The sequence below is a fragment of the Pelodiscus sinensis genome, chromosome 1 (genome assembly GCF_052426305.1).
Source record: "Pelodiscus sinensis isolate ZL-2025 chromosome 1, ASM5242630v1, whole genome shotgun sequence".
Lineage (NCBI taxonomy): Eukaryota > Metazoa > Chordata > Testudines > Trionychidae > Pelodiscus > Pelodiscus sinensis.
In genome coordinates, this window is record NC_143052.1 from 216,714,098 (window position 1) to 216,741,584 (window position 27,487).

At 44.4% G+C, this 27,487-nt stretch overlaps 1 protein-coding gene across 8 annotated transcripts in view; it reads left to right on the plus strand.

Annotated features, from left to right (window-relative positions):
* Positions 1–5,688: 5,688 nt before the first annotated feature.
* The window catches only part of PIR (pirin), an 81,651-nt gene continuing 59,852 nt past the window's right edge, over positions 5,689–27,487 (plus strand). For 3 of the 8 annotated variants that reach the window (XR_016348229.1, XM_075914341.2, XM_089775067.1), the window contains exons 1-3: positions 5,708–5,809; positions 7,515–7,653; positions 10,472–10,564. Coding sequence is in view for 7 of the 8 variants with exons in the window: in XM_075914341.2 (XP_075770456.2) it covers positions 5,790–5,809; positions 7,515–7,653; positions 10,472–10,564 (252 nt within the window). In the remaining variant the exon portion in view is untranslated. Of the gene's footprint in view, positions 5,810–6,836; positions 6,978–7,052; positions 7,237–7,259; positions 7,280–7,514; positions 7,654–10,471; positions 10,565–27,487 lie in introns of those variants that run through there. The other 5 variants (XM_075914348.2, XM_075914360.2, XM_014573468.4 and 2 more) reach the window with 5 other exon arrangements.

Consider the following 27,487-nt stretch of genomic DNA (forward strand, 5'->3'; position numbering starts at 1 on the left):
TGGTCACGGGTGGGAATGAGGAGGATCACCTTAAGAACTTAAAGGCTACCCTACAAAGACTGGAAGAGTATGGCCTACGAGTCCGTAAAGATAAGTGTGCATTCTTTCAGCCCTCTGTTGAATATTTGGGACACATCATTGATGCTACTGGTCTTCATAAGTCCCCTTCAAAAGTTAAGGCTATTGTGGAAGATCCACCCCCTCAAAATGTTAGTCAACTTCGCTCATTTCTAAGACTATTGAACTATTATGGACGGTTTATTTCACAGCTAGCCACACTATTAAAACCACTTCACGAGCTCCTTGGCCAGAACAAGGTCTGGAAGTGGACTGACGCCTGTGATGTTGCATTTAACAAGGCTAAACGTGCATTGCTGAATGCAGAGATCCTGACCCATTTTGATCCATCCTTACCTTTACAGTTGGCTTGTGATGCCTCCCCATATGGAGTGGGCGCGGTCTTGTCACATGTTATGCCCTCAGGAGAGGAGAAACCAATTGCTTTTGCTTCACGCACCTTAAGCACAGCTGAAACTAACTATGCACAAATTGAACGTGAAGCATTGGGAATTGTTTTTGGAATTCGGAAATTTCACCAGTACCTGTTTGGACGGAAGTTTACACTTCTCACTGACCATCGACCTCCCACGGCAATTTTTGGTCCACACTCAGGTATTCCACCAATGGCTGCTAGTCATATGCAACGATGGGCATTGTGGCTTTCAAGACACACATATGAGATCAGATATCGGAAAGCCACTCTACATGGCAATGCAGATGGTCTCTCTAGGCTGCCTTTGCCAGTCAAACATCAAGATAGTGGCCAGAAGGAAATCTTTTACTTTGAGCAGGTAGAGAACAGGCCCATTACTGCTGCACAAGTTAAGAGAGCAACTCGTGTTGACCCAGTACTCTCCCAAGTAATAGAAATAGTGATGCGTGGAACATCTCTACGGAACTCTCAGGTCTCATCTGACTTTGTCCCTTACATGTCCAGGAGAATGGAGTTATCAACGCATTCGGGGTGCTTGTTGTGGGGAATGCGTGTCATTATTCCCAAAGTACTGAGACAACAGATGTTAGAGCAACTGCATTCAGGTCACTGTGGAATGGTGCGCATGAAAGAAATTGCACGAAGCTATTTTTGGTGGCCTGGTTTGGACAGTGACATTGAAAAGAAGGCAAGAGCTTGTATTTCTTGCCAGGGTGTGAGGAATGTACCTCAATTGGCACCTCTGCACCCATGGGACTGGCCTGAAAAACCATGGCAATGTATTCATGTTGATTTTGCTGGCCCATTTGAAGGTAACATGTTTTTGGTGGTGGTAGATGCTCATTCCAAATGGCCAGAAGTCTGTATAATGCCTTCCACTACTGCTGAGAGTACTATCCAAAAATTACGGGGAATCTTCTGCCATTTGGGTATTCCTGAACAACTTGTGAGTGACAACGGTCCACAGTTTGTGTCTCAGGAGTTTGGAAATTTTATGAAAGCAAACGGGATCCATCACATCACTTCAGCACCGTATCACCCGGCCACAAATGGATTGGCTGAAAGGTTTGTCCAGACAATGAAACAAGCTTTGAAATCGGTTAGAGAACATTCACTCGTACAAAAGAGTCTGGACACCTTCTTACTATCCTACAGAAACACTCCTCACGCTACAACCAAAGTGTCCCCAGCTTTTCTAATGATAGGACGTCAGCTACGCACGTGCTTTGATTTGCTGAAACCTTCAGAACCACGACAAATTGTGCAACGTCAGCAGGAAGGTCAAGTTATCAGGCGTGCATCCAGAGCAAAAGACCGAACCTTTAGTCCTGGACAGACAGTTTTGGCTCGGAACTATGTTCCTGGAGCTAAATGGGTCCCTGCCACTATTATTGCTCAAACAGGACCTGTTTCCTATACTGTCCGGACTGCGAAAGATCTCATCTGGCGGCGGCATGTAGATCAGTTATTGACAGGTTATTCCTGCCCCCGAGGCACATCTCCAGTTGAGTTGCCCATCCTTCCCACTGCTGGTGAGCTACCGTGTCAAGAATCACCTGCTCCTGACTCTCTTCCTCCATCACCACCAGCGGCGAACAATAACCTCCTCCCTGAGCAGGCTGATCCAACAGCCTCACCTGTTCACACTTCAAGTTCCCAGCCCAGTGTCAGGCCTGCACCCATAACATCTTCGGGTGCGAGAACGCCGGATGTCCGCCGTAATCCACCTAGAGAAAGGAGGCCTCCTCAACGGCTGGACCTTTAGTTGAGATTAACTCACAGATGGGGCAAAATAATCCCCAGGGTTAGCTGGGAATTTGAGGCGTTCTACCCTCATTTCATAGTTAGTTTTTGTTTTCTTAAAGGGACGTTTTTATTAAGGGGGGAGGAATATGTTGTATATTGGGTTGTAGATATAGATCTTGTTGTTATGGTAACTGAGTAGGTCACTGGGGTCAGCCCAGCTAGTCTGGGCTTGTTCTGGTGAATTCTGTGCTATGCAATAAAATGGACACTTGTACCTACTCCAGCTCCCTGCCTTTCCACTGATTTCTTCCTATACTCTGAAACTCCCCACGACATAACAAGTAGCAAATATAGGCACAGAATGGTACCACACACAAAGATTCCATTAATAAAATTCAGTTCTTGAAAACTTATTTTCCTCTTCTCTGTCCTTTATTTCTTTTTAGCCAATAAGTGAAGTGAGAGGCTTTTTGGTGTTTTTCCAGGGTTCTTGGTTTCTTTTGTTTGCCACGCTATAACCTTTCACTTGAAAAATTTTGGAGTAGACATAGGAAAAAAGGAAGAAGAAAAACAGGAAAGTTTGAACATAAGCAGAATGTGGTATCTATTTGAAATGGTTATTTTCTTGTTTTTATTGTCACTGGTTCGTAACATCCTGAAACCTGTTTCTTATATACAATGTTATATTTACTTTTATGTCTTTTTCTCTAATGTAAAATAACTAAATAAGAATATGGCAAATACTATGGGCCCCTTACTGGCTTCAATTTGAATGGTAGAATTCCAACTGATCTCAATGGAAATTAGTAATTCCTAGCTGTTTTACAGCACTTTCGTTGGGTATTCTTATCTAAGCACAAAGAGGTGAAGTGATTTGCCAAAGGTCACCCGGCAGGCCACTGGCAGAGCCAGGAATAGCACGCAGACCTTCTGAGTATCCATCCACAACTCTGTTCACTAGACCACACTCTCTCTGGGAAGTAATTTTCATAGTGGTAACCCCTTTTTCTAAGTCAGAACTTTTGCTACGTTTCACTCCCATAACATTTACTGTAAGAGTTAAAAAAAATGCATAAAAAATAACAAGGCTAAGGCTATATAAGTGATTTATTTGGGCTCGTCTACAGTGCAATGGCTACAGAATTCTTCCATCAACCTTGTGGTGTCCTAGGGGGAAAGAAATTGGTTTATCATTCAGGGGCATAGATGTTTCACACCCTTGCTCAGTATAATTATTCCAACCTCATTTTCTAGTGTACATCAGGCCTCTGTACATCTTTGGAGAGATGTCCAGACACTGCTTCTCCTTGATGGAGAAGGGTATGCAAGGAGAAGGGAGTGATCATTGTTTTCCTTTAGATCCTGATATAATTTCCAATAACTTGATATGCCCTATATTCTGTATAACCCATTGGTTATAAAACACTGTCTTAGACTGAGAATACAAATAGCTTCTACTTCAGAATTTGGGATTGGTTGAGTTGTCTCTTGCAGTAGCAGCATACAAGTATGGAACAGAAATATGCAGTTAGACTGACATTTCCAGTTTTGATTTCAGCTTGTGTGACATACCATGGTACAGGCCAGACCCCACTGGCACAGGCAAACACTCCCATCGGCTTCCCTTACTCCTCGCAGAAGGAGTACCACCAGATGCCAGAGGGGGCTGCCTTCAGCGTTCGATTTATGGGTCTATATTAGACCCTCTAAATCTAATGCTAGAAAATTGACCTTTTGGGCACTGATCTTCTGCCAGGTATAAATGTGCCGTAAGTGTCTGTATGTAATTGCACCCACACATAGGTTATACTCTGGCTCTCACCAGCCCTGGTTATATTACGATGACTCTAAAACACCTCCAGCCCCAGATTTCTTCCACAGCAGCATGTCCTGTATTACCCAATCCTCTTGAAATAAGCTACACAAATTGAGCTACGTCAATTGCGTAGCTTATTTCGAAATAGCTTATTTCGAAACTGGGAGTGTCTACACAGCACTTATTTTGAAATAGAGCACTCTTCCTCCGACTTCCCTTACTCCTCATACAATGAGGGTTACGGGAGTCGGAGGAAGAAGTCCTCTAGCTTGCAGTATTTTGACATTATTTCAAAATAACTGCTTGTTGTGTAGATATGGACTAAGTTATTTCAAAATAACGCTAGTACCCCTAGACAACATAAATATTCCAATTATATCTTTGAGGGAAAACATGCCAACTTGAAAAGTTATTTTAAACACTCTGGATTAGATAAAGCAATACATCAAATTTATTAACTATGAAAAATAGATTTTAAGTGAGTGCAAGCAATGAGGAATAAAAATCAGGAATAGTTGCAGGAATAAAGATGCTTACTAGTACCTAATTTAACAAACTATACTAGATTCAAACAAAATTTCTACCACATTCTAACAGATTACTGACCAATTCCTCAGGCAGGACCCCTCCTGCAGAGTTCAATGACCGAACTAGTTTGTTCACTTCAGGCACAGTCAATCAACTAAACACAGAGAAAGAGACTAGGGGTGTTTATTCCCCCTTTGTTTTCCCTTCCAGCTTGATGATCCTATTAAGTGGTGAAATGCAAATTATGGAACACATGCATTTTTTCTCTAAAAAGGATTGCCCCCCACCCACACACATATTCCATGGAATGTGACCCTCACTTTTATGCTGCTGCTGGTGCGCTCTTTGGCTGTCCAGCTCTAAAGGCAACACTGCCTCCAGCAACGACGCAGAACTACACGTGCCCATGTCATGCCCTCCCTACCACAGTTTTGGAGCTCCCTCCTTCCCCCTCCCGCCGCACACTACCCTTTGGGGCCAGCTCCCCTAAGGTTACAACACCATGATAGTGCAGATTTAGAAATCCCAGACCATGACATTTATGATTTCAAAAACCACCCTGTGACCACGAAATTGACCAAAATGAACCCTGACTTTCATAAGGTCCCAGCTCTGAGCTTTGGAAAAAAAATAACATCACCTGGGGGCCCTTACGACGTTACAATGTTCCCAACACACATTTTTACCATTGCAACAGTGACCAGCCAATTACGAGTTTTCAAAGAGGCGGCGCCTTAGCAGCCGCCCGTGGGACACACACGCCACCTATCGCACTAGCACGCAGGGCCTGGGGGGCAGTCGCAGCGCCAGGTTCCCTGCCGCCTCCCTCTGGCTGGCCTTGGTGCAGGGCGTCACGGCGAGATTTGCATTTGCTCCCCCTGCTCCTTCAGAGAAGCAGAGGGAGCGGCCCGGGCTAGGACACCAGCCCCCCAGCCTCTGCCCGGGCGCTGCGGCTTCCCGGGACACACCGGGGCTCGGCCCCGAACTCACAGGAGTAGGAGCCAAATAGGCGCCGAATAGGTCACAGCTCCCACCCAGCCCCCGGCGGCCCGGCCCCGCCCCCTTCAGCCAATAGGCAACTGCGTTCACGCCCCGCCCCTTTCTGGAGCGGGGAGGGGGGGAGGCGGAGCACTAGCTCGGGGGCGTCAAGGGAGCCCCTCTCCGGTGGGCAGCGCGAAAAATCGCACAGCGCGTGCGAAATCTGGGATGGCCTCGTGTGTGTGTGTGTGTGTGTGTGTGTGTGTGTGTGTGGGTATTTGTGATTGCATTATTTCAGTGTGTGTGTGTGTGGCTCAGAACACGTGTCTGATCGTGTCGTCTGTGTGTGTGTGTGTGTGTGTGTGTATTTGTGATTGCATTATTTCAGTGTGTGTGTGTGTGTGTGGGTATTTGTGATTGCATTATTTCAGTGTGTGTGTGTGTGTGTGTGTGTGGGTATTTGTGATTGCATTATTTCAGTGTGTGTGTGTGTGGCTCAGAACACGTGTCTGATCGTGTCGTCTGTGTGTGTGTGTGTGTGTGTGTGTATTTGTGATTGCATTATTTCAGTGTGTGTGTGTGTGTGTGGGTATTTGTGATTGCATTATTTCAGTGTGTGTGTGTGTGTGTGTGTGTGGGTATTTGTGATTGCATTATTTCAGTGTGTGTGTGTGTGGCTCAGAACACGTGTCTGATCGTGTCGTCTGTGTGTGTGTGTGTGTGTGTGTGTATTTGTGATTGCATTATTTCAGTGTGTGTGTGTGTGTGTGGGTATTTGTGATTGCATTATTTCAGTGTGTGTGTGTGTGTGGGTATTTGTGATTGCATTATTTCAGTGTGTGTGTGTGTGTGTGTGTGGGTATTTGTGATTGCATTATTTCAGTGTGTGTGTGTGTGGCTCAGAACACGTGTCTGATCGTGTCGTGTGTGTGTGTGTGTATTTGTGATTGCATTATTTCAGTGTGTGTGTGTGTGTGTGTGGCTCAGAACACGTGTCTGATCGTGTCGTGTGTGTGTGTGTGTATTTGTGATTGCATTATTTCAGTGTGTGTGTGTGTGTGTGTGTGTGGGTATTTGTGATTGCATTATTTCAGTGTGTGTGTGTGTGTGGCTCAGAACACGTGTCTGATCGTGTCGTGTGTGTGTGTGTGTATTTGTGATTGCATTATTTCAGTGTGTGTGTGTGTGTGTGTGGCTCAGAACACGTGTCTGATCGTGTCGTCTGTGTGTGTGTGTGTGTGTGACCGCGGGCTCTGATTGTGTCATTTGTGAGCGTGCGATTCTGCGTGTGCTGCTGTCACTGCGTCCATTGATCCCTGAGTCTAGTTGCGTGTTTGTGACTAGCGCTGAGTGCCACAATAAGCCTGTGCGATTGTGTGCACACTGGGGGAATCATACCACACAAGTATTAGCATGGTAAAGCCTGACCGACTGTAGCATACTTCCCTGACACTGCCCTACCCCAAGCTGCCCCCCCCTCCAAATATGTGACTCACCCATTTTATTTGCTAGGAGACGGGATGCTTTGTGCTGACTCATGCTGAGTTAGTTACTGTGAAGTGCAGAACAGAGGGAGTTAAATGAAAAGCAACGGGTGGTTTGCAGGCATTGAGATCCCGCACAAATAGGGAGCAGCAAGGTACTCTGCTGTGGGGTAGTTCATAGGGTACCTGAGGTACAACTTTCCTTTGATGGAAAAAACGAACTCTTTTCCTTAAGTAAATGGAAACCCCTTCTATTGTTTTGGTTTTTGCTACTGGCAACGTGCTGGTTGTTTGCAGATTTAAAGTAAAACCAAAACTCATAGTATTTATATCTTCATTTGCAGTTAATGTTTTGGGCTTTGTGAGCTTGTGTGGGGTGTATGTGTGTGTGGGCGGGGGAGGGTGTGCTTTTGATTTTTTTTATTTCCCAAGAGACAACATTTAAAAATCTTATTTATTCCCTGTGCAGATTTTTGAAGTCTTGGAAACTGCATCTTCTTTCTGAAGGAAAGATGACAACTCTGAGGAAAGTTATCAAAACTGTACTCAGCATTGAGCAGGCGGAAGGGGTTGGGGCACGTGTTCGGAGGAGCATTGGCCGGCCTGAGGTATGCTCTACACTTCCCTCTCCTCCCAAAGAGATTTGATGTGATGCTGAATGATGAGCATTACCTGATTGAAATGTTGGTTGGTGGATATACGAAAAACAAAGCCCATCCATAATGCATTAGCCTCCTACAGCAGCAGGAAGAAATAACACCATCAATGAATGGTAGGTCCCCCAGTCCTGTGTCAGGGCTTTCCTGATACTCTGGCTGTGATGTGATTTTGGGATTTGGATAAGGGGCCACTGTTGATGCTCAACCACAGATGATGGAATTGATGCTGTGAAGATCTCTAGAGAAAACAGGAGCCTTGATGCCTGCCTCCTTTACATTTTAAGCTAGAGATTTTCATGCTCTTGTCAGTATAAGAAGAAAAGTAGGGGTTCTGTTGGAGACCATGTCTGGTATTAAATAATTGAGTGGCAGTTGTGCCACTATTTGTCTTGGAAATAGTGACCTTCTCTTTCACATATAGAGTTATCAGTTATCTGTGTCTTAGGTTCAGTGCTGGATTGGTACAATGAACATTAGATGAACACTAAAAATTATGGCTGCAGGCTTCTTTCGGAAGAAGCTTTTCCCGAAGAGATCTTCTGAAAAAACTTCTTCCGAAAGAGAACGCTCACACCGCCAAAGCGCATCAAAAAACTGATCTGCTTTTTCAAAAGATAGTGTCCACATTGAATGGATGCGATCTCGCATTTAAGCTGTGATTACTGTGGACGGAATGGCCATCAGGGCACCTGTGCTTTTTCCTCTTTCCTCTTCTTTCGAAAAAACTCCCTCTTCAATGTCCACACAGGCCTTTTTCCGAAAGTATCTTTATGTAGGTAGCATGTTATTTTTGTGCTCTGCTTTCCAGAGCTCACACTTGATTCAGGTTTGCCTCTGAGTACAATTCATGGAGTTGGCTTTGGTGGTTCTCAGTAAAGTTCTGTATGGTTTGGATATGTACTATCCTATAGCCTACCTCTTTATCCTTGTGTGGTGATAAGTTGAGATCAGGGCCAAATTAAGACAGACACTTTAGGGGAAGCAGCCCTGGACTAAAGGGGGTCCACTTACTTTGGAGCCCTGGGGTGTAGCCACTAAAGCCCCTGTGTTCTGAGTTAGCCCTGAACTGGCAGGTGAAAGGAGGAGGTGGCTCCCTGCGCTGCCATTCCTCCCTCCCCTGGGCAGGAGCCATGTCACCATAAGTGCCAGAAAACTCTGTTCCTGCACTGCCCTCACTGGCGGCTCCACACCCATAGCTCCCATTAACAGAATCATGACCAATGGGAGCCATGGGGGTGGAGCACAGGGTAGCATGGAGCCACCTGTGTCCCGCCCCCACAGCAAACAGAAGCTGCCCCAGGTAAGCACCCTAACTCCTGCTTCAACCCTAAGCACCCTCCCTGCTAAACTCCACACCCTCACCTCCTGCCTGGAGCCCCATCCAACATCCTAGTTCTCACTCAGACCTCACACCTCCACCTCAGCCTCCTGCCCTGAGTCCACTCCTGCATTCCAAACCCCTTGGCCCCAGACTGGAACCCCCTCCTGAACATCAAATGCCTCATCCTCAGTTCTACGCCACAGTCTGCACCCTCTGTCAGATCCCTTACTCCACTCTCGCACCCCAACCTCCTGCCTCAACTCACAGCTGCCTCCTACATTCTGAACTCCTCATTATTGACACCATCAGAGCCGGGGGGGGGGGGGCACAAAATCTAATAACTCTGGGCTCCAAAATGTTCCTCTGGCCCTGGTTGAGATCAGTTGATCTACTCAAGTTGACAGATCACAAGGAGGCTTGTGATATGGTGTTACCAAGAGTTCATGCCTCCGGAATTCACTCCATGCATCAGAATCTATGTCTGCTGACTTCCCAGGCATGCTTCAAGGCCTGTTTATTCACTCAAGGTTTTGCCTGAATGGATCATTAGTGGGAATCTTTATGCTGGGGGAGGAGTTTGTGTCTTATTGGTCCAGAACCAATCTGTAAATAGCTCTGTAGTTATTTTAAGTTATTAAATATGAATGCTATGAAATTGTTTTGAATACAGGTTGGACCTCCCTGATCCATCACCCTTGGGATCTGACTAGTCCAGTATGAGGGAATTTGCGAGACCTGGGGATGTCCCTTGTCATTGCTCCCCTCCCATATCGCCATCCGCTCCACTGTTGGTTCCTCTTTCACCCCAGTTGGCCCCCTTACCATTGGCCCAGCTGGGCTGCCGGATGTCAACCCGGCTGCCAGATGCCAACTCTGCTGCCACCTGCTCTGGCCCTGGCCGGGCTGCCAAACACTGGCTCCAGCCTCACTGTCGCTGGATCTGGCCTTGGTTGGGCTGCCAGATGCTGGCCGTGGCCCTGCTGCTGCTGGCCTGGATGTTGCCCAACCAGAGAGTCCCAGTTTTGGGAAGTGCAACCTGTAGCACACTTCAAAAATAAATATGAGAAATAAAGATAATGAGCAGTGAAAAATTAGATAGCTTCTAGAAATTCAGTTGCACCTACGTTTGTATAACTTACATTTTGAATGCTGGGCTTTAACGGAATCCCTTCAAGAACCAAAGGATATTTTTAGGTTCAGTATTTCTTACACATAGGCAACTCATAGCACTCAGGAGGTTCACTGCCCCTTATGCCCTCATCCACATTTTAATTGCTAAATGGGGTGCCTCCTCATGTCCCCTCCCTGTTCCTCTGGGTGGCCCTCCCTGCACCTCCTCCCTCACAGGCACTAGGTGCCTATGTTCTTACTGTTTTGTGTGCAGCATATAATGTAGAAGTCAATATAAAGTCTTTTTCTAAGCACCCTAAATTTGATTTATTTCAGTTAAAAAATTTGGATCCTTTTTTGTTGCTTGATGAATTCAGAGGAGGAAAACCAGCTGGCTTTCCTGACCATCCCCATCGGGGCTTTGAAACGGTGAGTAATCGTAGGTGAGTTTACAATGTATGTGTATCTAAATTTAAACTTGCTAATGTCACTACTATAACTCAGGGAGTGGCTATTGCACCTGTGTTCATGTCTGTGCTGATGGTGGTGTTTAAAGGACAGGTACTCCATGCATGTGACAAGGCACAGTGAAATGAAGGCTGCATCCACGTTTGTCACTGCATTGTTGTAAGGTTCTTGTATCTCAGGAGAAAAGCCCCACCTGTTCCTCTCGGCAGCGTTGGGAACTAAGCGTCCACCCCAGATCTGTTCTGCTTTGTGGGGCAACTAAATAAGCAACAGCTCAGGTCTCCTGGGTGTGATCTGAATGAACGGGCAGTCAATAGTTCAGGCCCCATGGGTGTGGGCTGAGCAAATATACAGTCACAGCTCTTAGTTTAGGGCTGAGCAGTCAGTAGGTAGGGCCTCCTGGGCGTGGGCTGAGCAAACAGACAATAGCTGTATTACAGGTTAGTGCAGCCATGAGTGTGGGGCAAAGGGACTGGGACCAGTCTGCTCCTTTGGGTCCTAGCCTAGGATCCTTGAAGGAAGGGTGATCCCATCACTGGGTTGGCAGGGAAATGTAGGATTACTGCCTTACCTTCTGGCAACACAGCAGAACCAAAGTCTCATTTCCCTGGGCTGCTGCTCACCAGCATCTGGCTGGGTTGCTCTTCAGCTACCAGGGCCTGGTTCCCAGTTTCTTTTCCAAGTGGCTCACTCTCAGCATTCCTCAGTCTCCTTGGTCAGTGGCTTTTCTTGTCCCCAGGCCAGCTCAGGAGAGTTGTTGCCCACCACAGCCGGTCACGGATCCGTGGACAATTCCCCTCCCTGGGAAGGACATCTGGCTGCTTCCCTACTCTGGCTCCAGCTGAGCTCCAGGGCCATGTTTTTATATATCCTGCAAGAGAGAAAGGATGGGATTAGCTGAGCACAGATTTGTCTCAGGGCTGTATGGGGCAATCAGCAATCCCTTCCAATCCCATCTGGATGTCAAGAGACTCACATGGTGTATTTGTCATTTCTTCTTGTTGTCCAGCTGCTGGATTGCATAGTTAATGTCCCCACTTGGCGGATCACTTCTTGGGGCCCCCGCCTTTGGTCGAGCAGAGTTGACTCCTCAGAGGAGAATAACAGGACAGCTTTTTCCTTTGGTTCAAAGACCCTTTCCTGGCTCCCTGGTTGTATGCCTGTTCCTGTGATTTGTATGTGTTGCAAAGATTCTCACACACTAAGGCCTCCACCATTCTCAAGTTGGTCCTGCAAGCAGAGGAAGGTGCCTGCTCTCGGCCCTCAAATATCAGGTCCAGGACTCCCCATTGCTACCTCCATAAAGGCTCTCAAATGGAGAAAACTTGGTTCGTGATCATCAAACTTCCCAGATTGTGGGTAGCAGAAGCTCTTTCAGGGCCAATCTCCAACACATGCCTTTGAAGGTTCTACTGAAATGTTTGAATAAGCCATTCATCTGAGGGTGAAAATCAACTGTCTGAATCATCTCAGTGCTCAACAGCTTGTAGACTTGTTTAAGCAGCTTTTATGTGAAGTTTGTGCCCTGATGTGTCAAAATTTCTTGTGGACAGTCCACTCGAGTAAAGACTTCACAGTAATGATCTGTGCTGTGATGTTACAAGAGAGTGAATGCTTCAAGGAGATGAGTAGCATAGTCCAGTATCACCAAAATATATCTTAAACTGGCCATACTTCTCAGAAGGGTCCCAACAGGGCCATGGTGATCCTCCCAAAGGACACTTCCACCACAGATAGTGGGAGTAGTGTGGCCTTTGGCACTCCCTGAGGAGTGATGAGCTGGCACTGTAGCAAAAGCTGTAAAAGTCTTTGAATTCTCAGAGAATTCCTGGCCAGAATGAATGGGCCAAAACTGGGACCAATGTCTTTTTATGACCCAAATGCCCCGCAGCAGGGACATGATGAGTGGACCTCATGACAGCTTGCCCATAGCACCATGGCACAACCAATTGGGTCTAGCCCTGTTGGCTTTGCGAGTCATGGTCAACCCGGTACAGGCTGCCCTCTTTTAGCTCTGTTGCCCTTCAGGGATCTGTATCCCTTCCATTTATGCTAGCTTGTTGCTTGTTTGCTCCACTGAGCATAGGGTCTTCTCATTGTTTTTAGCCGAAGTTGGCTCACAAGTTCAGTGGATCCTACCCGTGTCAATGAACTGGGTCTGCCTCCTCATTAGGGCTTCTGAGCTTGCTGTCTTGGGTAATCCTCAACATCAGTGTTGGGATTACCGGATGTCTCCCCCATTTCCTTGAGGGGTTTCCCCCTTGCTCAAAGGCTCTGGTTTGCCTAGCTTAGAGTTTGCCAGGCCTACTATCATGATTCTGATCTTGCTGTCCAATGCCATGGTGGCCCAAGTGCTGTGGGAGGGCTTTGCTAATACACTGTAATTGGATGATTTAGCTCTGCAGATTTGGGATTGTGATGAGATCTCTTTAGAAATAGACTACATCCAAATCCCATGAGTGTGAGGATCCGGACCCTGTCAGTTTTACCAGAGGTTTTGATCATAAGTGTCTCTGGTCCTGACTTGCTTGAAGTTGCATCCAGTGTTGGGCATTCTCAGTGGAGCTAGCTGAGGTGGCTGCAGTTAAAACACAGATTAATCTCTGACTGCTTGATCCTGTGTGTTGCTATATTTCTCACTCTGCCTTGGCCAAGACAGGTTGGTGGTGATTAGAGACCTACAATAGTGAATACTGGGAAAAAGGAACTAGGTTTAGAAGCTAAAATAGGAAAAGAACAGGTTAAAAATTACATAGAAAAATAAATTGTCTTTAAGTGTTCAGTGCCCAGGGGTGAAAGTAACTTAAATTTCTAACAGGTGCTATCCTATCACAACCTGTCCCCTCCTCCCCCCATCCCCAGAAGGGGTCTTATAGCAGGTGGGGGAATTGTGATACAACAATACCTGCAAGAAATTTAACTGTGGAGTGGAGTGTAGGGATCTCAGGGCAAATGGTTGGGGTGTGGTGGGCACAGGAGGTAAGGAAGGAGGCTGGGGACATGGGGTTTGCAGGAGTCAGGGTTGGAGTGAATGAGGGACTCAGGACAGGGGGTTCGGGTGTATGAGGAGCTCAGGGCACAGGGCTGGAGTGTGGAGTGTGCAGGAGTGTTATGGCAGGGGGCTGGGCTGTATGAGGGGCTCCGGGCAGGAGACTGGTGTGTGTAGGGCTACAGGAGTTAGGGTAGGGGGCTGAAGATGTGGGGGGTTCCGGAGTCAGGATTAACATGTATGAGGGGCTCAGGGCACAGGGTTGGGATGGGGTGTTCAGGAGTGTTAGGGAGAGGGGATGGGGATGTGGGGGGGCAAGAGTCTGGGTTGGGGGCAGGGGTCTGAGGTACTTGAGAAGCTCAGGGGGCTGGGATGTGGGGGGGGGGGTTCAGGAGGCAAGGCAGGGGGCTGGGAGTGGGAAGTAGAGTATGTTGGGGCCCTGGGGCTGTGTTACCTGAACTGGCCAGGGCTAGGCTGCAGCACCAGGGCAACAGTGGCTGGACGAGGGGATGGGCCAGGATCGCTGCGGCTAGATTGTGGTCTTCCTTTCCACCCCCGCTGCAGAGGATTGGGAGGGCAGGTCACTGCCAGTCCTTTCTGCAACCAGATGGGGGCCAGACAATGGGGCCTGCCCCAGGACTGGGGCTGGGGACCAGATGCTGAGGCCAGATGAGAGCTGAGGCCTGATTACTGGCTGGGCTGCCGCAGCTGAAGCTGCACTAAAACCTAAGGCTGGCTTCCACAGCTGGGGCCGGGTCACCGGGGCAGGAGCCAGGGCCGGTGCTCATGCTGGGCCGCCGGGGCTTGGCTGCAGGGTCTGCCCTAGGAGCATATCGGCTGGGGACAGACCGCAGTGGTCAGATGGAGGTCAGAGTTGGGCCGCCACAGGCAGATGAGGACAGCTGCCACAGCCAGCCCCTCTCACTGTCCTGGCTACAGTGTGCCCCCAGCCGGCCCCTTTATACAAGCAGAGCGCCCCAGCTGGCTCTTGCTGGAGCACAGCCAGATCTTACCGGAGCAGTGCACCAGGATGCACCTCTGCCAGGGCCTGATGAAATGCATCCTAGAATACTCAAGGAGCTGATGGAGGAGGTATCTGAGCCACTAGCTATCATCTTTGAAAAGTCATGGAAGGCAGGAGAGATTCCAGAAGACTGGGCAAATATAGTGCCCAAATAAGGACAACCCAGAAAACTACAGACCAAATTAGCTTATTTGCTCCATTATTTTTCCTGGCATAGACGTAAAGGAATCCATCTGCAATGTCTAGAAGATAATAAGGTGATAAGTTATAGTCAGCATGGATTGGTCAAGAACAAATCATGTCAAACCAACCTGATGGCATTCTTTGATAGGATGACAAGCCTTGTGGATGAGGGAGAAGTGGTAGATGTGGTAGCTGGTGTAAACTAGATCAGTGTTTCTCAACAAGTAGTATGAGTACCCTTAGGGGTACTTGAGAAAAGTCCGGGGGGTTGTCAGCCGACGGTCAGGGCAGTGTGTGTGTGTGTTTCCAAGAAAAGGTTTAACATCCGTGTCTTTACTGCTAGGACTGGGGTCCCGTCGCAGAGGGTAGCCAGCAGGCCACTAGACGCCCCTTTATAGGAAGAGCTTATTACACCTCAGATTTTAGCTGCTAGGATGCAGAATCCCTTTGCAGCGGGCAGTCTGGGAAAGACTGAGAGATGCCCCAACGGATCTGTCACCTGGGAGTGACACAAATCCAAACGCCCAAGCTCTTCCTATACCCGTCCCTTATGACCAGCTGAAGTTCTTTTAAATTGTGCTTGGTTCTGTTACAGCAACTGAAGGAGTCAGGTTAAAAACTTAAACAGTTACAGGTTTATTAAAAAGACTTATAAAAGCATATGGTTACAATGGCTATTGCTCTATTTTTTAACTGCTAGCAAATATAGATTTAAAAAAAATAGTTACGAAGAAAATAAAGATAGAAAATAGAAATAATGGTACCAAGTGACAGCTTAATCTTTAAAAAGCTCTAAGTCTATGTGTACACTTAAGACAAAGGACCACATCCAGGTACAATTTTTACCCCCTTCTGTGCCTGTCGACTCCAGCGTGTCAGGCCAGGGCCGGTCCCTCAATTCCTAGGAAAGACAAATACGAGGTGGGCGTCCCCTTGGAACCTCGGGAGATCAAACACCTAACCCGACCAGCAGATAGATGGTAGATTGACGCTCAGAGTAAATGTGCTGCTGGACCCATCTTTATACCCCTGGGGGCCCGTATCCTCTTTCTTATCTAAGAGGCCAAATTGTACTGGTCCGTTTTGTGGCACCAGTTCTTACAAGCAAGTTTCAAATAATTTACACTTGCAAGAGAGAGAACTAAATTGTGAGTACTAGACATTTTTTACTGGGCGAGAGATTCCTCCCCCCGCGGACGGCTGTGTGTTCGTATCAATATGGGTTAAGTCAAGGGCACTCCTTGGCAGCCTCTTGATCAGCAGTTGGCGTATCTCTGTTTACAGCCATTCACGGTCACACAGCCTGGGCCTTCTGCTCTGTGTGCCCTGTATGCTCCAGGCAAGCAAAAATGGATGTTACAAGGGGGGGTTCCTGTCTGGCTACAGGGGTACATCAACACAACTCAAATGTGAAGAAAACTGAATTTTTGTTGTAAGTTTTACAGCGCTTTATTATTTTTGTACTTTTTACACCCAAAAATTTCATTGCCCGCCCAGCTACAATTAAGTTGTTTAAGCAAATGTGTTGCAATGGTAGAAAAACATTTTGTGTGTCTGAAAACTGTAAGTACTGGGGGTACTTATAGCTCTTTTTTAAAGAGGGTACTTTAGATAAAAAAAAAGGTGAGAAACACTGAACTAGATTGTCCGTTGGTGTAAAACAGCATTAAGGACAATGGAGTTATGCTGATTTACTCTAGGGGCTTGTCTACATTGGCCCCTTTTCCGGAAGGGGCATGTTAATTTCACAAGTCGTAATAGGGAAATCCGCGGGGGATTTAAATATCCCCCGCGACATTTAAATAAAAATGTCCGCCGCTTTTTTCCGGCTTTTAGAAAAGCCGGAAAAGAGCGTCTACACTGGCCCCGATCCTCCGGAAAAAAAGCCCTTTTCCGGAGGATCTTATTCCTACTTTGAAGTAGGGATCAAAAAAATGAACACATATGAAAAGGACAAATCAAATTTCAGAAAAGAGGGGGGATGAGGGGTTGAGGTAAATGTCTGTGAGCTAATGATATTAGAGGTGATAATCGGGGAAGCGATCTTTGTAATGGGTAAGATAATTAGTGTCTTTGTTGAGACCTAGGTGTAAAGTGTCAAATTTAAGCATGAATGACAGTTCAGAGGATTCTCTTTCAAGTCTGGTGTTAAAATGTCTTTAAAGCAGGATGCAGGTAGTTAAGTCGTTGAGACAATGTCCTTTCTGGTTGAAATGGCAAGAAACTGTTTTTTCTTTGTGATCCTGTCTAATATCTGTTTTGTGTGCATTGATTCTTTGGCGAAGTGTCTGAGACGTTTGTCCAATGTACATAGCAGACGGACACTGTCGGCACATAATAGCATAAATTATATTTCTGGATGAGCAGGAATATATGTTCTTGATCTTATAACTGAATTGGTTAGGTCCAGTAATGGTATCAGCAGAGTGAATATGTGGACAAAGCTGGCAATGGGGTTTGTTGCCAGGGAAAGTTCCAGCATTGGTATTAGTTAACAAACCCCGTTTGTTATTATTATAATTATTATAATATATATATAGATATATATATCGTTATATAGTTATTATTCGAATTATTATCAGAATTATTAGACACATAGAAGAACAGGATGTATTGAGGAAGAGTCAACACAGCTTTTGAAAAGGGAAATCATATCTCAGAAATCTAAACAGGCCACAGAACTTCACCCACCCACTCCTGTAATAGACCCGTGACCTCTGTCTGAGTTACTGAAATCTTCAAATCACAGAATAAAGAATTTAAGTTACATAGATTCAGCATTTACATTAGTTTAAACCTGCAAGCTACCCAAGCCCCATGTTCCAAGGAAGGTGAAACTTCACTATGTTATCTGTTAATCTGATCCGGGGGAAATTCCTTTCCAACTCCAAACATGGTGATTAGTTTGACCCTGAGCATGTGGGCAAGACTGACCAATCAAACATCCAAGAAAATTAAAGTGGAATTTAAAATGGTGCATAGAATGGTGAAGGCCCTCTGCATGCAAGTGAATTGAACCCTTTATGGACTGAATATAAAGGTATGTTTTGAGCCACTGTAGTAAAACTATCCTTTACTGTTCAAGAGTGGAGACTGAAGAGTAGCTAGCTACCTTCAGTTTGCTTTTGACCATGAATTGGCAGTGATAATTTATTCATAAGATAGGAACTACTAATAAACAGTATAGCCAACATCAGCCATCATGAATCAGGCCTGAAAGATTCATGATATTTTAAAGAGGAATTTTTGTGCTCTCTTTATTATCTTCTGGCTTTTGCACCTGTAGAATGCAGTCAAGTCCCACATACAAGTTTTTCCCTGAAGCTTGAGTAGTAGAATTTTTCAAAATAAAAGCTGAGATATTTTCAAGTATTCAGTTGACTTAAAGAAGTGGGTCTTCAAAGAGTACTCCAACTGTCACGGGACTAGTTATTTAAAACAATCATGAACTTATAGCAGGAATATTGAATATGTACAACTAACAGCATCAATGGGCTGAGTCCATCAAAGTTTATTTCTCATGAGAACCAGCAGATGGCACGGTATGGCAGCACTAAAAATCAGCATGCCTAAGTAACAATGTATTTCATGAGTATTCACTGGTGAGTGGAAAGTACTCATAAAAATTCCTGTTTAAGAAAAGTGTCTTCATTTATGCATTGAGGGTTTGAGCCAATGCCTATTGAAATAGTAGGCTTTCCATTAACTTATAAAACCAAGTACACGAGCCAGTCATTGTGCCTTAGTCAAGTATCTGCCTTCTGACTTTACTAATGTTTTTCTTGAAAACATGAAAGAACAAGAAAAGTCTGAGTTCCAGTGTCTTTGTATATGATAATTTGGATAAAGTATTTATTTACTCCACTGGCTTAATGCAGCAGCTGTTCTACTTAGGTTTAATTGTAATGGGAGTACTCCCTATTTCATTGCCCATTTTATAATACATAAAAGAATAGGTTAAACCTAAAAGGAACTATGGATAGTTGATATCACCGTAGTGTTGATATTATCGCACCATGATATATTTTATGAACATAAATATACCATTGTAAGTTCAATATAGCAATAAGATAAATGCTTTAATACAGATTGTTATTTCATTCTTGTAGAATAAGGAATGAAACTGTAACTGGAAATGTAAAGGAGAAATAGTATCTATAACTAAAAAAGTTCACTTAAATATAATAGAAATGATTGTCAAAACTGAAAATTCCCCCTCTTCCCAAATGACTCTGCTTATAAATAGATCCCCAAAGCATAAGTTCACTTAAATTGCAGAGAGAACTCAAATAAACAAATATAAACTTTGCCTGATGAAATAATGTCACTAAAAGAGGGTTTTGCATTTTTGTCTTACTTATAACTACCATCAGCTTAGAATCATTATAGAGAAAAGTGAGATTTGGAAGCCACTTCCATTCATCTCTGCTAGGCTATGTCTAGACTGCAAGCCTCTTTCGAAAGAGGCTTTTTCGAAAGATACTTTCGAAAAAGCCTCTTTCGAAAGAGAGCATCTAGACTGCATGCGGAACATTTGAAAAAGCAAGCTGCTTTTTCGAAAGATAGCAGCGAGTGAGTCTGGATGCTCTCTTTCTAAAAAGCCCTGTTTTCTCTCAAGAACGCCTTTTTTCGAAAGAGCACTTTTGAAAAAAGGCGTTCTTCCTCGTTCAATAGGTTTACCACCGTCAAAAGAAAAGCCGCGTTCTTTTTATTTAATTTTGAAAGAACGCGGCTGTAGTCTAGATGCAGGTGAAGTTTTTTCGAAAAAAGGCTACTTTTTTAAAAAAAAAACCTGAGTCTGGACACAGCCCTAGAGAGCTGGTTGGGAATTATTCAATGAAATGTTTTTCGACCAAAAAAACCCGCTGATTTATTAAAACAGAGATTGTTATGATGATTTTCCTGACTACAGGCAGTCCCCGGGTTACGTACAAGATAGGGACTGTAGGTTTGTTCTTAAGTTGAATCTGTATGTAAGTCGGAACTGGCGTCCAGATTCAGCCGCTGCTGAAACTGACCGCCAGTTCTGACTTACATACAGAATCAACTTAAGAACCCCAGGCGTCCCCAAGTCAGCTGCTGCTGAAACTGATCAGCAGCTGATTCCAGGAAGCCTGGGGCAGAGCAACTCTGCCTCAGGCTTCCTGTAGTCAGCGCTGGTCAGTTTCAGCAGAAGCTGACTTGGGGATGCCTGGGGCAGAGCAGCTGGGGTGCAGCTGGATTGCTCCATTAGCGCTGCTCCTCAGCGCTACTGGACCAACCCAGCAGCACCCCATCTGCTCTGCCCCAGGTGTCCTGATTCAGCCGCTGCTGAAACTGACCAGCAGCGGCTGAATCAGGACGCCTGGGGCAGAGCAGCTGGGGTGCTGCTGGGTTGGTCCAGTAGCGCCCAGAGCGGCACTGCGGGACCAACCGGCAGCGCCCCAGCTGCTCTGCCACAGGCGTCTGGAGAAAAGCCTAGTCTGCTGGGGGGAGTTGGGGGGGCGTACTAGCTGCGCGCCCCCCCCCATCCCAGCAGACCAGGAAGACGCGGGCGGCGGACCAAGACGCACCGCGGTCCCGCCACCTGGGTCCTCCGCGGCTTTGCTCCCAGTCTCCCTGGTCTGCCAGGGAGACGGGGAGCAAAGCCTCTGAGGACGCCAGCAGCGGGACAGCCGTGGGGCGTCTGGGCTGTCCCTCTGCCGGCTTCCCTGAGGCTTTGCAAAGCCACGGTGGGGGGGGCTCGGGCAGCCGGCTTTGCAAAGCCTCGGGGAAGCCGGCAGCGGAGCAGCCCAGGCCCGCCTGGGCTGCCTCGCTGCCCGAGCCCCCCCGCGGCTTTGCGCCACGTCTTCCTAGTCTGCAGACCAGGGAGACGCGGAGAAAGCCCCGGAGTACACGGGGCAGCAGGACCGCGAGATCTCGCAGTCCGTGTCCTCCGGGGCAGCCCCGTTCGTAATTGCGGATCCGACATAAGTCGGATCCGCGTAAGTCGGGGACTGCCTGTACAAAAGCCTCTGGGAAAAAAACCAAAATTATAAAAACAGTGGTATTTTAGAAATGAAGGATTTTGGTTTTCTCTTTTGAAACAGCTTTTTATTTTGAAATTTAAGCTATTGATTGACAAAAGTTACAAAAGTCAGAGTTACAATGGAATATTTGGATTGATGCAAACTAGAAAACTTTGTGACTTGTTTCTGACTTTGAGATGGCATAAATGTTTGAGTTCTCAAAAACAGTCAGGGGATGGGAAAATCATTTATCACCCAGTTCTAGTTAGCTACTTTAGCAGCAGATGTGCTTTTTGTTGTTGAAAGACAGTTGCCTGTTCCAGTTGGAGTAAGGAGATGCAGTACAACCACTTAATAGGTTGAGCATGCTTGACATCGCGAGATGAGAACTGTATTTTAAGTGTTTAATTCTCTTGTGAAAGAATGAATTTCTGCTGTGATGGGAAACTAGGTCCCTTGGTTTAAAAAACGCCTTGGCTAGAGGCATCATTTTTTGGCCCATGATATGCCTATTATTATACTGTCATGCTGAATATTTTGAAATGTTTTTTGCTCCTTCATTCTGATTTGTTGTCATCAAGAGAAGTCGTCCGAATGCCCACAACAACCTTGTCAGGATAAGTTTGTTGGCATAGGGGTGCTCAGATGGTAGAAACCTGTATGAAAAAGGGCTTTATATTTGGTGCAAGAAAAGAGAGAGGACACTTCAATATATCTTAATCTTCAGGAGGGTACAAACTGTTGCCTCAGTAACTATTTTGGGCTAAGAAACTCTGCCCTTGAGGTGTTTTGGAATTTGAGGCAGCAATGTTTGTTGTTGACCTGTCAATGAGGAGTTCTGAGAGTTATAACAGAACGACTTGCATAACCACATATGGTTATTTTCAATATGAATTTCCCTAATGTAAAAATAAAAAGGAGAACAAGGAAAGAAAGTCTCTAGGAAAAAGCAGTTTGTGTCTTCTAACATCTTGACACTCAACATGGCAGCACTCAACATGAATGTATTTTCTATTTAATAAGTATAGCTTTGGGCTTGGTATTCCCTTATAAATGGTGAAAACTAATATTACTACTATGTATGTTATGTTAGCACCCAAAGATCCCCCAAGCAGGCTATTGGTTCCTTTATGCTAAGTACTATGTAGACATAGAGGCAGACATAATTCATGCCCCAAAGAGTCACAGCCAATAGGGTTTCATTTAAGGATCTCATATTATTCTCCTGTAAAGTACAAAAATTGTCCAGCTCATGTTTAATGTTTTGTTAGCTTAGCTCTTTGTTTTTGCTGTTTTAGTCTATGAAGCTTTCACACTGAGTACTTTAAAAATTTAACTTTTAATATACAGTACAGGGCATCCCCGCTATAAGTTGCCCTGATATACATCATTCCACACTAAAGTAGTTGATGCTTGTAGGAAATGATGCATTATAAGTCCTTCCATTCCCTGCTCCTAAGTCACACAACCCCCCCCCCCCCCCCCCCCCCCACACAAACCTCATTTGCTCAAATGGAAGTCAGCAGCGGGGAAAAAAATCTCCACTTTAAGTTGTGAGGAGTCTCTATCTGCTTTAAGTTGTTTCACTATAAGTCCAAGTGTTTTGGAATGTATCTTGGACTTATAGGGTGTGTCTAGACTGCTGCTGTGTTCTTTCAAAATTAAATCGAATGAGGAATAAGGCCTTTTTTTGAAAGTGCTCTTTCGAAATAAGGCGTTATTGAATGCAAACAGTGCTTTTTCGAAAGAGAGCATCCAGACTGCCTGGGTGCTGTCTTTCGAAAAAGCGTCTCTCTTTTGAGAGAGGCTTGTAGTCTAGACGTAGCCATAGTGAGGACAGCCTGTATATGAATTTTTCCAGCCTTTCTGCTGAAGATATTAATGTAGCCTTTCTGTCATTCTTGATGACTGTTTCTGGAACATCTCAATGTCCTTTCTGTACAAGGCTGCCAGATACTTGGTGGAGTACTGTAAAAGTCTCAGGAGAAGTAGATCAACTTATTACTCTTTGTTTATTTACAGCCATATGTTAGTTTTGATGGTTTCATGATTCTGTCTCACACCCAAATCCCCTCTATGTGCTTGTGTAATGCCTAGGCCTCAGTTACCATGGGCTGTGCAGCCAATTTAGGATGCAGCTCTGAAACTTCATTCAAACTCACAGTGAGACTCATTGTGTGCAAACACATACAAAACAGAAACAGTAACGCTTGTTTAATCTTCTATAAACTGAAATCTTTTAGTCCTGCACATCACTATTTGAGCTTTTTAAACTCTCCAAACTCTGACATCTTACTTGCTGGATTACTTGGACTCTAATTTTGTTTGTGAATTGGAATTAAGTTACATTATGCTTGGTTCAGCAAAGCAGGTATGTATGTTTTCATGTGAACATCTTTTTAAGAGGTTCTCTGAGGTATTTTCTTTATTGCCGATAATCACTAGGCCTTATATACTGCTTTTCATTAGAAAATGACAAAGTTCCTGGCTTAGTGGATAGGGGAGAAACAAACTCTGGAATGGTGAACTAGATGAAATTAGTGTAAGGTAGGTGTGTAGCTAATTGAAAGAGTCTACTCAAAGAATATTTAGCAATGGTTTCCTGTCAGGGAGGATGAGTCAGGGGTCAGTACTGGGTCTGGTATTATTCATAGGATTGCCAGGTGTCCGGTTTTTGCCCAGACAGTTCGGTATTCGGGTCTCCCGTCCGGTAAAAAAAACAGAAAATACCGGACATTTCACATGTCCAGTATTTCCTGTTTCCCTCGGACGGAAGCCCAGCGGTGACAATTTTCCCCTGCTGCATCTGGTAGGGGTGGGGGAGTGAGGAACGCAGGGCTATTTAAAGGTTCAGTGCCCCCCCCCCTTTTTTTTTGCTCAACAACTTTGGTCTCTCCCTTTTTTTTTCTCAACAGAATTTTTTCTTGGTGGTTTGGGGGTTTTTTGGAGGGGGTATTCGGTATTTTTTGTTAAACCATCTGGCAACCCTAGTTATTCAATATGTTAATTAATTACTTACCTAAAGGAGAGGAGAGTATGCTTATAAAAGCTGTAGCTGCCACCAAACTGGGAGTGGTTGCAAGAACTTTGGAGGACAAAATTAGAATTGAGAACAACCATGCCAAATTGGAGGACTGTTCTGAATTCAACAAGATGAAATTCAGTTAAGCTAAGTGTAAACTGCTGCATTCGGAAAGGAAAAATCAAATGCATGGTTACAAAATATGGAATAACTGGCTAGGTGGTAATAGTGCTGAAAAGGTTCCCAGGGTTATAATGGGTCGGAGACTGAATATGAATCAGCAATGTGATGTAGTTGTAAAAAAGAAAAAAAGGCTTAGATAATCTGACCTATTAGGAAGAGTTAAAAAAAAAACTGGGCATGTTTCACCTTGAGAAAAGAAGTCTGAGGAGGGACTTCATAACAGTCATCACTATGTTTTGGGCTGTTTACTAGAGGACTGTGAAGTTTTTCTTTATGGCCATTAAAGTTGGGACTAAGAATAATGGGTTTATCTGCAGCAAGGGATATTTGGGTTAGATATTAAGAAAAGTTTTCTACCTACCTCTTTAATGAAACTAAATACAGAATAAATTAATCAGCCAAATATAATAAATCCAATTTTTAATAGACTGAGGACCTATATATTGCTTAAATCAATGTAACTTACATTGATCAAGGGTGTGAAAAAAGCCATTCCCCTGAGTGACTCATGTTACATTGACTTAAAGTGGTGTTCATAATGTTGTTGGAAGGAGACCCTCTTCTGATGACATAGCTTCCACCTCTACTGCAGTGTAGACTAGCTCTTAGATTGGGAGTGGGAAAATACTGGCATGTGGGCTAGATCCAGTTTGCCAGGGTTAGTCTGTTGCACGTTACCATTGCTGTATTTACCTTAGCCTCTGCAGGTACGGGCGATTACAGCTCCCATTGGCCGCAGATCACTGTTCCAGGCCAATGGGAGCTGCAGGAAGCAGTGTCCTGGTCCTTGCCACTTCCCGCAGATCTCACTGGCCAGGAATGGCAATCCATGACCAAATGGACTTGCAATTATCTTTACCTGTGGAGGCGCAGGTAAATAGAGCGGCGACCCATCAGGGGCTAACCCTGGCAAACTGTCACCATTTTATTTTCCACTTCTGCCTTAGATTATCATTTAACAAATGAATTTAGGATAATAATAAAGCTAACAAGAAGCTGACCTTAAAATTATGATTTGGATGTTTCTCCCTTTTGATTTTTTAAATAAATTGTTCTGGAGTTTGGCCATTTTACCTAAATACAAGAGTTGAGAAAGTCATTGGGTTTGATTCTGTTACCTTGCAGTCATATCACAAGTGCTGCTTTGCATAGACTTTTACACATGTGCAGAGTCAGAGTAAAAACACTACCATTTGGATTTACACTCCCTTACACAAGACTTAGAGATACATCTTTTAGAACAAATGCCATGCATAAACTGAGGGAAGGCAGGTCTATTCAAATGCAAAATGCAGTGTTGTCAATCTTGAGTATTCAATAATTATGAATTTGTTCCCATATCATGAGATTTTCTTATACTTAATGAGATCTCAGAAAACAATGAATTTTTACTCTGTATTTGTCTTCTAATTTTTTCACTGCATGTTTAGTGTTCACATTGTCAAGCTTTTCTCTGCATCAAGGGCTAAAAATGTAAATTATTTTAAATGAAAACTACAATTCTCATGACTTCAGGAGATGAGAGCTGCAAGAAAAATAGCAAATATTGTGAGATTTGCAATAAAATCATGAGTTGTCAATACACAGTGAGCAGCTCAGCTGCCCCATGGTTAGAAGGCCTCTGAATTTCAGGGGTCAGACTCTCAGAGCACATGGCATGGCCAACTCTGATTGGTCTCTGAAATCTCTTCACCCATTCTCTTTCTTGGAGCAAAGAGAGAAGAAGCACTGAGGCAATCCAAGCTGAAGAAACTTGATCCCCCCCCATCCTAATAGTCTACTGCTGTGGGCACGTGGTTTAGACAAGAGGGAAAGGGATAGGCAAGTGATGAGGTGCACTGTCATTAAGAATGCTTAGAATTTAACCAGTGGTTCTGAAAACTGAATTCATGGATCACCCACTTCACTCCTGATGGTCAGCAAAAGGAGAAGCTTTGTGAATCAAAGAGTGGGAGATAGAGATTTGAGAAGGATGTTGCTCCATGAAAGGGGCTTTTGCTAAGTGGTCCAAAGCAGGATGTTGAGAATTGCTGTTGTGACTAAGCAATTTTCTATGTGATAACAGATCATGTATCTCATAACACATAGTAACAGAGATTGTACCACAGTCCTTCCAAGCATAAGTACATTGAAATAGTGATGAACTTGGTCCAAAAAATTCTTAGTCATCTTAATATTGTTTATTTTCATCGGTTGTATTTTGGGAATTAAAAGTTGGGTATTGAGAGAAATGGCTCCTAATTTATTTTGTTGTTTTTTTGACTTGACTTTTGTCCTATTTTGTATCTCTTCTGGTTGTTGTGCTATACAAGAGCTGACTCTTGGTGGTATTAATAGTTATTAATACTTGTGGGTGTTAATGTTATTGTCACAAATATCTGTCATAGAAAAGGTTTCTCCTATAGTTAAAAACTTACATAACCATGCCAAACCTTTAACCACATGATAGTATATGTCTGTTTTGTAGGACAGTAATTATGTATGAGGGATACTAGTATCGTGCAACTTTCTTGGAGTCTCACAAATAAAAAAGAAAGCAGAGAAATTAATCTTGTCTTGGTTATGTCTGAAGAACTGTAATCTCTTTTCACGAGGGGGGGGAGGAGGATTCTTTACCATGAGTATTAAAATGTGCATATATCTTGCACTTAAGGAATGTGATTTTTTTTTCCTTTTTCCTCCATTCCTCTGAAAAGTGTATGGTTTCAAACAATCTTAAAAGTCTCTATTTTGTTGACTTGGGCTCATGCTGTTTGCTGTTGGCACCAGGTCTCTTCATTCTTTAGTTACTTACTATTAAATATTTTCCCTTCAGTGTGGCAGAGTCTTAAAATGAAAATGAAGATTACAAATGGTATTGTGGGTAGAGTGCTCAATGTCTGAGTTACTACAGACATTTTTATCCCATGTGTGTTAAATTTGACTATTGTCAAATAGAATTTACATGTAAAAATTATTTGACTCTTTCATGCTAGTAAACTCTGTCAGATAATATAGATTGCAGCAAGGCTACTATTAACAAAATAAAAACTATTGTAAGAAAAAAATTGCCCCAATGCAGCCAACTTTATTTGGCATTTTTTTCAGGATGGGACTTGGAACTGCTTCCAGTCTCTCTTCCACACGAGAGTAAATGCCGTTCAAAACAACCTACTGTAGAAAGATGTTTTTTTAAATCATGGATTGATTGATCATAAACTCCATAGACAATGGTAAAATAAGTGCAAATACTTTGTTTAAGATCATCATAGTTATACGTTGCAGGCCCTGCATCTTGAATTTTAAGGTCAAAGTTGCCTAAAACTTATTAGCAACACTTTTGGGGTGACGGGAGAAAAGGGGACAGCAACACAGCTATTTACACTCCCCTGCCCGTTCTTTCAGATGTAACCAGCTCATGTCCACTCTCACAATACTACTACTCATAAGGCCAACATTAGGATTTTGGGGCAAAACTCTGAAGTAATTCTTTAGAGGAATTGATTCTTAACTCCCT